The sequence below is a fragment of the Helicoverpa zea genome, chromosome 11 (genome assembly GCF_022581195.2).
Source record: "Helicoverpa zea isolate HzStark_Cry1AcR chromosome 11, ilHelZeax1.1, whole genome shotgun sequence".
Taxonomy (NCBI): domain Eukaryota; kingdom Metazoa; phylum Arthropoda; class Insecta; order Lepidoptera; family Noctuidae; genus Helicoverpa; species Helicoverpa zea.
Window position 1 is genome coordinate 6,282,636 of NC_061462.1, and position 13,778 is coordinate 6,296,413.

A 13,778-nucleotide genomic window follows, 5' to 3' on the forward strand; every position below is an offset into this window, starting at 1 on the left:
TTTATCTTAACTAGTTCGACAATTAAATTCAGTGAACCTATTTTTATCTCGCTGCTTAGATTGCTTGCAATCAATTTTCCCATTAAGTGCATTCCTACCAATTTACATAAATTCTACCTAGTGAATATGTTTAGAACCAAGTCAATTTTGTTGGGTTGTTTTGTTGTTAAATCTGTATTACAAACTATAATTCTCGACTCTTCTATATATAAACAAAAGGTTTCTTATGCGTGTGTGCGTAAATAGGACGACATCTGGGGCAACCCTCCCGAGGGACGGACAACAATAGCTGCAGCAGGGCACTCTCCCCGCGTTTACTGGTGCGCTCTAATGAGCCAGACCGTTGTGTTAGCTGCCTCTCTCAGTACTCCATATGCCTTTACGATAAGTACCCATATTCAAAAATAAGTGCTGTTTATTTATTTGTTTCTAATTAAGTACTTACGCGACATACCATGGCGGTCACAAAGTCCGCCGTTCGTGGGATAATGTGTTCCCTCATGGAGTTCACGTTTAAAGCAAGTAAGAAGTCCCAGTTGATTTGTTTAAGAATTGGACATTTAGGTTAACATTTTAATAATAAACAAAATCTTTAAAATTCTCATTTGAATATCAATTTTAATATTTGTAAAATCAGCACACAATATCAGTTAACACGAGATTATGGTAGTTTGAATTTCTTTTAATCCTGATCACATCAATAAAATAACAGTTGATACCGTTATAATCGGTACGTTTTCATATTCGCGTGTCACCGTTTTAGCATTTGCACAAATGGAGCCCTGGTTCGGTTAGAAGGTCAGCGACTATTTATTGTTCTTTATATTTACTAAAGAAACCATTTATGGTATTGGAGACGCGTTTCTGATTTTTATACAATATAAAGAATATGTCTCCGTATTATCTTCTCCTTAACACCTTGTACTTCACAAAGCTTCTATTCATCAGTTAAAGTAGGATAGCCTTATTTGAAAGTTTACATTCAAATCTTTCAGTTTGTTTTGTGTAGTTAAGTTAGATACGGGGTTTATGTAATGGAACAGTTACGGTATGAAATCTAATAACAAATGGTTTGTTAACCATAGTCTATATCTCATAGTTGTGTAATGGTTTGGCGATATCGGGTAGAAAGTACAATACAGGCAGTGTATAAAGTTTGAGGTTATTTGACCCTAACAAATAATAACGGATGAGCTTTCGTTGCGAGTACAGTAGAGAAGGCTTTGTGGTACCAGGCAGGGTGCGCGTGCTTGAGCCGAGTTCGTGCACCGATGCCTGATAGAAAAGGAGACGAGCACGATTGACACTCGTGAACTCACAGCTTTACTCAAATAACATCGTATTTCGATTTACTAGTCCATTTCGTACTTACTTACCAAATACACTAACTAGATCATGTTTGTTTAATTGCTTTATCTGACGTCTGTAATCATGAACCTTGGATATAAAACAAAGGAAATACTAGTTAAGGATTAAACACTTTTGTTATAAATACTACACCAAGTAAACAATGACTCAATTTGGAATGTCAAGATAATTTGGATATGAATCTAGGAATGTGATTGAGTAATAAACTGTAATACATATTATTAACCGAGCTAGGGACTATCGGGCACATCATACGAACGTAAATTACTGTGTTTTACTTTCGAATCTTAATATATAAATGTCATAGATTGTTATTTGGTACATGTTATTATAATGTTGGATACAAAACACCTTTCTCTGTAGAAGTAATTACTATAGGTAGTGCACTCATGTTTTTCTTTTGCATTATCAATCTTCGTGCATCCGCGTCTTATTCAACGCCGTGAAAGTCCTTGTTTGTTATTGTGTATTCTGGCCCCGTGAACTTATTAATTGTTATTGTTGTTACAATGGCGGTTAGCAGAGATACGTAACCATTTTAGATTTCTCTCACCATTAATGTCGTGTATGAAATGATCACGTTCACCATCACCACTTGACGTTGGAATTTTATCGAGTTCTGACTCAATCTTATCTTTTGTATTGGAAGGACAATCGTTTGAATGGTTGTGCGCGTGAATATTTCGTACTGTTTGGAGGTTTCTCTAAAATTGTATTTGATCGTCTTGAAGACTCGTTGGAGATAGTAGCATAGGCTTGGCAAAGTGCACAGGAAACCGTGCGTTGCGGTTTACATCCGTGCTGCGGGCAGATCTCGAAAGCGAACCTGTGAAATGAGTTATTGAAGCGCATCAGTAACTTGATAGCCTGAGAACATGATAGGGGATCATTAATAGTATTTATTTTTACGCACTGGTTTTCGCTCACAATTGAGATGTCGTTACGAATACATTGCTAAAAAAATACAAATTGAAAGCTGCAACAAGAGTCGGTGCAATACTTTTTTACGGATTAACACGTTTTCTCGACAAATCCACCTACGGAGAAACAGTATCAAATTCTTATAAAGCTATGTCACCATGACCGTTACTCGAAACGTAGACGCATAAACATTCGGCGAGAAAAGTGTCCTTTCGAGAACGAGTTTGTTAGTGCATAAGTGGGTCTGAACGTCCATTACGTCTGTGACGCGTGCCGTATCTAATTGGCATCCTTGCATACATTAATCACCCTGCAAGGTGTGCATTGCCTGTATGTAGATCACCGGTCGGACTGCTTTTCGAAAGCTGAAGTCCTGTTCAATAATCTTCGGTTAACTGAAAGCTAAATCCCGGCTACACGATTTCTAATTTTCTCCGATAGCTCCGTAATATTATATCGTTTCGTAGCGTAATTAACTGTCATCTTAAGATATTTTATATAATTAAGTAAATTCGTATCGGTATTAAATAGAAGATTAACCTGCAGTACCGTACCTACCTATGTATAGTTTGATTTCTTTCTATATTGATTTTAATACAAATAATGTTAATTGCGTTCTTTACCTTGATTCTACGATTGTTAGTTGTATTGATTATGAGTTTTAGTTCGGAGCATGAAGTAAACATAACTATGCACTCACTATAAATGTTTATAAACGTCCTTTGTTATTCGAATCTTTTAAAAGGATGACTGGTTTGAAATACCTAAATGGTATGTCTTTTATTGTTTATATTCAAGTTAGAGTGTATTCAAACCTACATTCTCTGGAAGGCAGAATAAATAAGGCAATACCATCAATTTCAACACAAGTATATTTAATTCCCTTAGGGGCAAATGAGGATGTCAGATAGAGATTGAGGAGGTCAGATAGACAGTCGCTACTAAAACACTTAGCTGCATCCATCTAGACTGGAAGCCGGCCCCAACGTAGTTGGGAAAAGGCTAGGCAGACGCTAAGAAGCAAATGGTACCTACAAAATTGTGTTTTTTATTAAGTGTTTATAGTGCCACTAGTAATTCATGCTCTTCATGCTATTAAGTATTCGTAGATATAAGTTTAAATAAAAATGCTGGTCGCAAACTGTTACTTTGGGACCACAGTTTCGACCCTTAATGAAAGGGAGTTATTTTTTGCAAATGATCAAAAATATAGCATCTTTTAAGGAATAGGTCGAATTATATCAGTATCATCGACCACATCTCCACATTTGTATCGTACTTAATAAATATTTCAGCATACATACAATACATAAAATGAGAAATTTTATGAGAATAAAAATAAAACAATAAAGACGTGATAATAGACGTGATTTAATAAGTAGGCATACAATCGATCTCATTGATACGTACTTACTAGTCATAAAGAATCGAAAGTGTCGGTAACGAGATCGGATGTAGATGCGATCGATCGGTACAGATAATGGGTAGGTAACGCTAGGGTAAAAATAAAGGAATCGGTATGCGCCAGGTTGAGACTTTCTATTTTTAATCGGGCGGAGAGGTCGCGGGCGCGGGCGCCGGCGCCACAGCCTCTGCCAGATCTTGTGGTGGTTGCGCGCGCATTCCGTCATCGCATGCGCCCCGGGCTGCGCGCACTACTCGCGTTCCTATACCCAGTTCGGTGTTCACGACTTGTTTGTTTTGGTTTGCTGTATCAAATCCGAAGCCGGTTACACTAACTTATTTTATAAACAACATTTGATTAGCATTTTAGATAAAGTTAACAGTTTATAAAATTATAGACAATTTATTTCATAATCAAATTGGACAATGACCTAGTCGGAATGCATTAGGGCGAATAGCCGGCCGGTGCTTCGGTTTGATTGACGTACGATACTAACCAGATAGTATCGTAACAAGAGCCGGTAAATCAACCTCCGCCTACGGGCATAGCTGCCCCTATTCAGGAAGTAGCCCAGGACTAGTTTGAGTCGAGGAAATGGGTGTTATCCGGAGAAAAAAGCGTAAGTTTACTTTCTCTTCGATTAGATAACTAGACGGCTGGAAATGTAATTAGTGTTTTTAGATATTCTTTTAAATCATAATAACTTGTCCTAGTATCAATTGAAATAGAATTAAATACTTCTACTTTGGATGCGACAGTGACAGCTCTAACACAATACGGTATTTTTTTTTGTATTTGCGTAACCTCTGATGCAATCCAAATTAACATTTTGCATTGTTGAATGTGACGTTTGGAACAAAAATAACATTTGAAAACAAAATTCTATGGGCTGTTAACTTTGTTATGGTTATGGAAATACTGCTGGGGAACGGATATCGTGCTCTATAATATTCTGCGACAAAGGAGTCAAGGTTCATTATTGTTTTAACATAGAAAATAACATTCACATTCAATAGGAACTTATTTAAAATTTCACATACTATATTTCATTTCTAAGTGTAAATAGTAACTGACTAAGTGAATGTTTGATGTGGGAAATTGTGCTATTAATTATTGCTTGTTAGAATAAGTCATATAAAAACCTATCCTTAAGTGATCGCAAAGGTAACACAACTTACATATAAGAAGTGCAGCCGTATAAGGCCTTACCATATGTGCACTGTGCAGTTATGTTCTTCCAACTTGTCTCAATTTAATAATATTCACGCTTGGTGTACTAGCATGACCAAAACGAATTTAAACATTGTTTATTGTATGAACAAACGTGAATTAGAACGTTTCTGAAATATTGTTTTTGTGTAACAGATTTTAATTAAGATCTTACACGGCAAGTAATTGGATGGCAACACTTCACGCATTTTCATATGAAGCACACAAATAAAGATCTAACAATTTTACATCCAAATATTGGTACTCAAATTTTACGGCGTGTGTCTTTAAAGTTTACGTTTGATTTCTAATGTTTTCTTCTCACACAACGGTCTTAAAATAATTCGAATTCCAACATGAATCAGTCATCGCCAGTAAAAAAACCGGCCAAGTGCGAGTCAGACTCGTGCACGAAGGGTTCCGTAAATTACAGTTAAATCAACCTATCTCAAAAACTATAAGAGATACTTTGATCAAACCAAAAATCGTTGAAAGAGTTAATTAGCATGCATCACCTCTATTTTTTTTAGAATTTTATACCCCGTAGTTATAAAAATAGAGGGGGGGGGACATACTTTTTACGACTTTGAGAGCTGATATCTCAAAAACCGTTCACTTTAAGAAAAATGTTTTTTAGAAAACTTTATATCATTTTAAAAGACCTTTCCATTGATACCCCACAAGGGTATGTACATCGAAAAAAAAAATTTCATCCCTCAGTTACATGTATGGGGGGCCCCACCCCCAATTCTTTTTTTTACTATTTAGTGATATATTTTTGTAGCGGTTCATACAACACATATTCCCATCAAATTTCATCACTGTAGTACTTATAGTTTCCGAGTAAATCGGCTGTGACAGACGGACAGACGGACAGACGGACAGACGGACATGACGAAACTATAAGGGTTCCGTTTTTGCCATTTTGGCTACGGAACCCTAAAAATGGCATTGATCGTGAGCTACGATCAATACCTAACACAATATTCACAAAATAAGTTGTAGAAATATTCCTCTTGACATTATTGTTGCTTACATAAATGTGGCTTCATGGTCCTCGCTATAAACCGCAAAACAATGCGCGTATTATTACAGCGCACTTGCACTCAATAACATTTAGTGGCCTGCCGCTTCTGTTCAATAGGCCATACGTAACATGTTTTACGTGCTTCGTAAATACTCTATGAAGGTGAAACAGCAGTAATGTTATGCGGTCATCGCTCACGTATTCGGGTGGGTCCTAAGTTATACTTGCTATTGTACCTCCTTAATACGTAAGTGCGTAGTTAAAAGTATCAAAAACTTGGACATTATTGACAGAGTAACTCTTGACATTGGATTAATGTGTGGATGGGTTGCCCTTTGACCTTCAAGTGTGTCATCTTCGAAAATAGATTGTTTACCAATACAGACATGTTTGGTATAAGGTACATCACCAAAATATACCTACACGAACCTTGCGGTCCACTAACTGACACTTAAGCAGTTACTCCCTTTCTAGCCATAACTTATTTGCAGAATCCATTCCCCATTACCTGTACATTGTAGTTCCATAATTCATCTATGATCCATTTCTGTTCTCCTGCCTTTCATAAAGCTCTTGCACCGTAATTATGTGTGTTTCGTGTAAATTGCTAGCCTCCGTTGAAATTATCTTTCATAACTGTGATTAGTGCTTGCAGCTTGTACTCGGAACGTGCAAAGAGTACCGTAACATGCTGCAGTCTGCACACACAAAACAGCTTTCAAAACCAGATCACCCCCTACTTCTGCCATTCCCTTCTCCTTTAAAATAAAAAAAAAAAACAAGTCAGTTTTCGACCAAAGACAGTTTTTTTTTTCATTAAATAAAATTAAAATATGCTTTTTAATTTGCTTATTAATTTTTTAATTTTAATTAGAACTCATTTATAGTTAGGGTACACATGAATCTAATCAGACGTTCAACAGTTATTTTAATTCGGATCGTGATGGTGATATTGTATGTCCTTTTTCAGCACTTGGAATGGAAATATTTGCAAGCTTTTATCATTGCTTTTCTACATATAAAATAAATAATCATGACAGGCAAAAGCTTTCCTATAAAATCTTAAATAATGCATATTTTTATAGTTTTGATTACCTATTCCTTTATTTACCATAATGTTAAATACTGAAATTTTGCATATCACCATAAATGCATAGTGCAATAAAATATAAGAAAGTGCTGTGTAAATATAAACTACATAACATAGATGTAGATTTAATATTGTGGTAGGGCTATACCGTTGAGAATGATGAATGTATGAAGTCATACGTTTAGTGTATTTACGGCGTAATGGTCTCGGGGCCGCACCGGTGGCGCAGGCAGCAAACATCAGACGTGTGTGTGTTTACAACATTACGTGTACTAAGTGTACACTGCACATAGCCCACCACGGCCATTAAATCAAATTGCCACTCTTAATTTAACATTAACGGACCGCTATCAAGCTCAGGATTTATTCCTGTCATCAAAGCAGCAATTTCTTACATTGCTTCTAAGTTTTTACCCCGTGTTTAAGCGCTCTTGCCAACAAAAACGGCATTCACTACATACAAGATGAGAATTACTTCACTGCTTTTACTTAAATTACTTTCATAAAGTACCTGCAGCAATTATTTATTAGTTACATGCTTTTTCGTTAAATTACTCACTGAATCATTTCACAACATTGACTTTCACCTGTCCGTTACATTTAGATTGGAACTAAATTACCATCATTCCTAGAAAAGAGCATTTTCCAATAAGACTACTGTAAAATGAGAGTCACGAATCCCTCTGTAAACTATCACGACTTGTTCTGGGGTACAATAGTTGTGTAGTTATTCTATTAAGCTTATCCGGGGGTGAAAGTATTGCAACTGATTGGCTATTGTAATGCACAAGACAGGACGCGGGCCCGACCATTCTGGATCATGATTTCACTGTGGTCCATTCATTCGTCTCGACATGTTGATTGTCGTGCGAACCTTACAGAACGACGCGCGATCATTTGTTATTCAATTCTGTACTGTTTGCATTGAAGATCTGTGGAATTAGAAACGCGGTTGCTTAGAAACGTATCATCAATAATTGTCACAGCGCGTCGTTTGTTATTGGCCTTCAGAACAAAGCATTTCTCTAGCGATAGCGATCTCAGGCTTCATATTTTGTAACTAATAGTTCACAATCGTGACGACCGCAAGCGCAGGTGATACGTCACACAGTCATAATGTCTATATCGTGACTTTATTTTTTAGCTCATGATTGTATTGCACCGACCTTGAAAACATATGCACCACATTGCATACAGAGTATTAATCCTATTCACAGGAGGGTTAATAATTAGTTCAGTGTCGGCACTTTAAAACGCCCACTCCTATTAACTCAAAGAAGACCTCGTTCAGGAAAATATGTGGGCTGATGGGGAAGTCTCATACTCATCATTAATTATATCTTTGTAACCGGATAACTAACTAGGTTAATTAATCCATGCACATAACTTTGTATTATTCTCACGAATATCCATTTTCATATTTATGCTTGACCTTACACTTGTTGACAATAGATACCTGTAAGTATTGCGTAAATGGCGGAACTCAGTAGTCCGAAACAATACGCATTACATAACTAGTGGTTCTATTCTAGATAACAAAATGTATATGCAGTCGGACGGATTAATTAAATAACTGATAATTATCATTCAGCTAAGTATTCTTATTCACTTATCAAGTCAACATTTAGAAATTACTTTATAATGGCAGATAAACAAAGTAAAGGGTTTTAAAATGATAAGAATGTTGATGGATGACATAATGAACACAATTCTTGTAATAAATGTGTCTGTTAATGTTTTTATAAATATTATTCGTTGAAAGCATACATATTAATCTTTCTAGCCTTGAGGTGTGAAGGGAATAGGGCGCGGTGATATCAAGTACTTATTGATATCAGCAGCATCTGTGTTACTGATAACGACATATCAAAACATCCGTTTATAGGACACACACATGTATTCAAAATGCCCATTAAATGATTCATAATGTGATAGAGGGGGAAACAGGTTGTCATAGGTAAAGTTAAACACAATAATTTGACGCTCCTATGAGTCATAGGAAAATACTTTTAGGGAATATTCACAAAAGCAAATATAATTTCTAAATCTTCAACTTAATTTTCCGCATACCTACACAAAGCGGAAAGATAAAGAGTTAGATTAGTTTTATAACAGAAATTTTAGAAGTGTTTTAAAACAGTTTTTAATAAAGAAAAACACACTACAGTTTAAATAAAAGCTGCTAAACAACACTTTATTTTGTTGACTGTACCAATATACCATTTTTTTTTCATAGGTGAATCTGTATCCGAACGAGCGGAAAGCGAAGCCCGGGTTGTGAGCGACCAGCGATGCATCGAAGTTCGCATAGCACGGACAGCTGGTGGCCTCGGCCTGAGCATAGCCGGGGGACGAGGTTCTACCCCTTACGTCGGCGACGATGACGGCATATTCATATCTAGAGTCACACAAAATGGACCCGCTTATAACGCTGGACTTAGGGTGAGTTTGATATCATCATAATTTTCTTCTTCGGCTTCCAGTCTAAAAAGATGCAGCTGAGTACAAGTGTTTTACATAGAGCGACTGTCTTCTTGTCTGTTTGTCTTCATCCAGTTACCTGGCCAGCTCAATATCCCTTTGTTATGGTTGCCACACTTTCTGGCTTCTGACTACCCGTAATCACTTCCAAAAATGTGCAAATTACAGCCGGGGCCCGTACCTTCCGAAACACGGAGTTTGATAGTCAGACTACACGGAGTTTGATAGTCAGACTAAATGAAATAAACGAGAAAGTTGGCACGAGTGGATGTTATTACTCTTTTATGCAAAGCAACTAAACTGAAAGCAGAGTTCAGGAAGTAGTTCCGCCTGTACGCGGGTAAAACCGCGTTTAGTGTGCAAAATTTATGTATGCCAATATATATCGTATTTGTGTATTCGTAAACGGAGGAAAGTCTTCATGCACATGAATAAATGCTATTTTAAAGTTTTCCTAAGCTCTTAGCTTGTACAGTCCATGTTACCGCATAAGGCATAACAAATATACATAGTTACTTTTGTATTCAAAACATAAGTAGGGACACTTCTGTATAATGATGTGGTTTTATAAATTGACAAGTGTTAGATAATGTTTCCATTTATAATCATTGTATGAATCACTGTTGGAAGTACCCGTTAATGGCGTCGTTGAATTGGTCTTTGCTACTTTTTATTTTTTCTATATAAAATTATGTTACATTATTCAATACTAATGCATTATGTAATGTCAAATAGACTATTATGTGGGCTTCTCGTAATAAAACCGTTATATTGTTTCAGGTTGGCGACAAGGTGCTCTCAGTGAACGGTACGTCCGTCGTAGAAGTGGATCATTACTATGCAGTCGAAGTACTTAAAGCAAGCGGGCCCACGCTCACACTTGTCGTGACCAGAGATTCGCCCAATTCAACCAGGCAAGCACCGTTTGTTCCTTATCTTAATGTTTCATCATCACTGTTGCAATACAGATTGCGTGAACCTAAATTATTTAGAAGAGATTATGGGAGTTTAGTTAGCTTAGAGTTTGCTAAGACTCTGTGCAATATTTGGCTGAGCTAAGTTTTAGTATGTATCTAATATTTGGTGTATTACATCCGCAACATATTATTGCAAAATGATGGTCTGTAGTTTCAATGTTATTAAAGTACTAAAATCTTTATACCTTAGCAGTCCTGACAATATTTACATAAACCTATAATTTTATTCAGAACTCACAGCCGAGCACCGAGCGGGGCGAGCCATCATTCCATATCAAGCACTACCGACACAGTATCCACACTAGAAAATGGACAGGTAAACATCTCATTCAATATGCACGCCACAATATACGTATTATGTAAATCTTATTCAACGGAGATATCAGTTGTCTCATTACAACTGACCACGGAGGAAGGAAAAATCAGCGGAGATGCTATAAATAAGGTCAGGCGCCTTCTTGTGGCTCAAGTAACGTACGGTAGGCGTGATCAAAACGATCAGTTAATAGTAACTATCGAGGCGTTAGGGTTCCTAGAGAGATCTGTCAACGATTGGCCTTGATTAATTAAAGATATGGATTTAAAAAAAATAGGTGGAAAGAAGAAGGCCAAAAAGGCGTAAATGGCTCTTCCCCTGAACACTCGAATTGTGGCGACGCTACTTTCTTTGAAGATTTTGCGTTATGACATCTCCGCTAGTCATTTGGTTCTACGTGCAACTAACATATAAAGTATCGATAATCACGCAAATCATCCTTCGAACAGGTTCCTACAGGTCGCGGTATACCGAACAAGCCTCTTATCATCAGCAACCAGTACGCCCAAGAGTTTGAACCGGAATACAAGGAGCAGGTTAACCAGCCAGTACCAACGGTTGTTACTAACGTAACCAGCTACAGTCCGTCCCCTACGGGTCAAGTTACTTCGGATAGCTACCAGCGACTGCAAGCGTCGCCGCCACCTCCCTCTACTGAGCCATACATACCACCCGGTGAGTCTATTAAAATAGCTTTCTATGTGTATATCTAAAATCTACAGCGAAATTATCGACAGGCCATGTTACATACCATACAGTAATTATAAGCCGTGAAAGTTTGCTATATTCTGTCACGGAAACTGTTCAACGGATTTTGATGAAATGTCGCACTCTGTATTAAAAACTTCAGAATGAAGTAGAGGCTAATTCATATCTGGCTTCAGGAAGTAGTTTCCTAAGTAAGCCTGTAAAAGTGGAATAGGTAGTCTATTATTAACAGCTTTCCATTTAATCTAAAACCTCGTGAAATTACCGACAGCTGTTAATATATCGAGGCCTTTCAGCGTCTCAAAGGCCACGTTAATCTGTCAGTCTCGACCATAGAAAATTATACTTTGAAAGTCGTCACATGCAATCGAAAAGCTCAATAAAATCTGATTACCAGTCTCACCTTTAGATACAGGTATTTCCTCTGCCGGGTTGCATAGGTCAGGCGTCAGTCGAAGCATCGTCTAAAGTCTAAAATACAGATAGTCTACCATTTCTCGTTGAACTGGAAGCCGAACCCGATATACGTGGGAAAAGCCTAGCCTTATAAATGTACTTTCAAAGACGCCAATATTATATAAAGTAAGGACTTCCATTATAGCATTTGAACTTTATGTTTGCATAGCACATAAGTTGCGGCTCATCGATGCGTTGTTTATTAAATGTCAATCGAAAACATTTCAGTCTTCATTCCAAATAGTAACGAAGCTATTTCACACGTTCACTTTTGTTATACATATTTCATTTAAAAGGACATATTCCATTGCGTGCTTTGGAATCACCCTGATGTCAGATTGTTTGTGTGGATGACAAAGCTACTGAACTCTTTCCTGAAAAAACTACTGAACGCGTTGTCCCTAGATATCGGCCTACTCGTCGGATTTACTTTACTTTCTTCTACCATTAGCTTCACTACTTGCGTCACATAGGAAGTGGCTATATCACCTATACACATAATATGTTTCCCAATCCTCACTTAAAACTAAACAATCTTCTCTCTTCAAGTGTACCAACAAAAGGTGCTAGTCCACACGACGCTGATCCGCGACGGCGCCGGGCTCGGGTTCAGCATAGCGGGCGGGAAGGGTTCGCCTCCGTACCGGGACGACAGCGACGCCATATACATCTCGCGCATCTCCCCGCAAGGCGCCGCCGCGAAGGACGGCAAGATGATGGTCGGCGATAAAGTTGTCTCTGTAAGTTTGCACCTGATGATATCAAGGGTATTGGTTTGGTACAGCCGTTGGTTTGTTTGATGTTTAATTATTTTGAATGAAACAACGTGTTGATAAGGATCTTCAGGCAAAGGACTACTCTTTATCTGGATGTTGGAAGTAGTTCCACAGGATACAGGCGAAGCCGCAGGAAACAGTTATCACATACATAGATCATGTGTTTAGAAAGTAAGCACAAAATAAAAAGTTATCTACACATTACAATGTGTCGTGCGGAATCTAGTGCTACTGAAAAATACAGTTTATTCAAGATAAGAACCTGTTGACTTCCTATAAAAAACAGTTGCTTCGTTAATGTTTTACTACGAAAGCAACTAGGCGACCGCAACGAAAGAGTTAATATAGATTTATTTCTTTAGATAAACGGCGTAGATATGGAGAGCGCTCCTCACGAAGCAGCCGTTTCCCTCCTCACCGGGCACGAGAGATTTGTAAGGCTCGTTCTACAGCGGACGATCACTACAGAACATGGTAAATATAACGCTTTAATCACCTATCAAAATGTAGACTACTTTGAAAGCTTGCCAGATCAATTGCTTCAGTATTTACATACTTTCTCGCAGAAAGGAAACCTTGCTACTTATCATATCTATCTTTCTGGTTTAAATATATTTATGAACCTACAGCGACCGACCGTAGTATAGATAGCTTAGCTTGAAACTCGTTCATTAAATTATTTTTCCTCCGTTTAGGCGAGTTGATGCCGCGGAAGTCGACATCAGACGAAGTGAGAGAACACAAGACCAGCCTGCCGAATGTGAACGTCACTCCGACACCGAAACCTATACAACCTTCCACGAATCACATAAGCACACCCGTGGGCAACACCCACACACAGACAGCACCGCGCGTGTCCGCACAGGTCGCACCCACACTCACACAGACACAGCCGCCGCCGGTGCAAAAACAGGCCACATTCGCAACCACCACCGCCGTCCCACCGCAACCTGCACCGCGAAAACTTAGTCACCCCAACGGACAGGTGAGGCTTGGTGATCGCTTTCTATGGATTTTTGGGCTTACATATTTTGGGAACATAGC

The 13,778-nt window shown here is 38.0% G+C and overlaps 1 protein-coding gene across 21 annotated transcripts in view; it reads left to right on the forward strand.

Moving 5' to 3' along the window:
• The window catches only part of LOC124634293 (protein lap4), a 72,750-nt gene that overhangs the window by 38,523 nt on the left and 20,449 nt on the right, over positions 1-13,778 (forward strand). For all 21 annotated transcript variants that reach the window (XM_047169796.1, XM_047169801.1, XM_047169798.1 and 18 more), the window contains 7 exons: positions 9,257-9,462; positions 10,282-10,415; positions 10,710-10,794; positions 11,244-11,469; positions 12,508-12,698; positions 13,097-13,208; positions 13,430-13,719. In XM_047169796.1, coding sequence (XP_047025752.1) covers positions 9,257-9,462; positions 10,282-10,415; positions 10,710-10,794; positions 11,244-11,469; positions 12,508-12,698; positions 13,097-13,208; positions 13,430-13,719 — 1,244 coding nt within the window. The remainder of the gene's footprint in view (positions 1-9,256; positions 9,463-10,281; positions 10,416-10,709; positions 10,795-11,243; positions 11,470-12,507; positions 12,699-13,096; positions 13,209-13,429; positions 13,720-13,778) is intronic.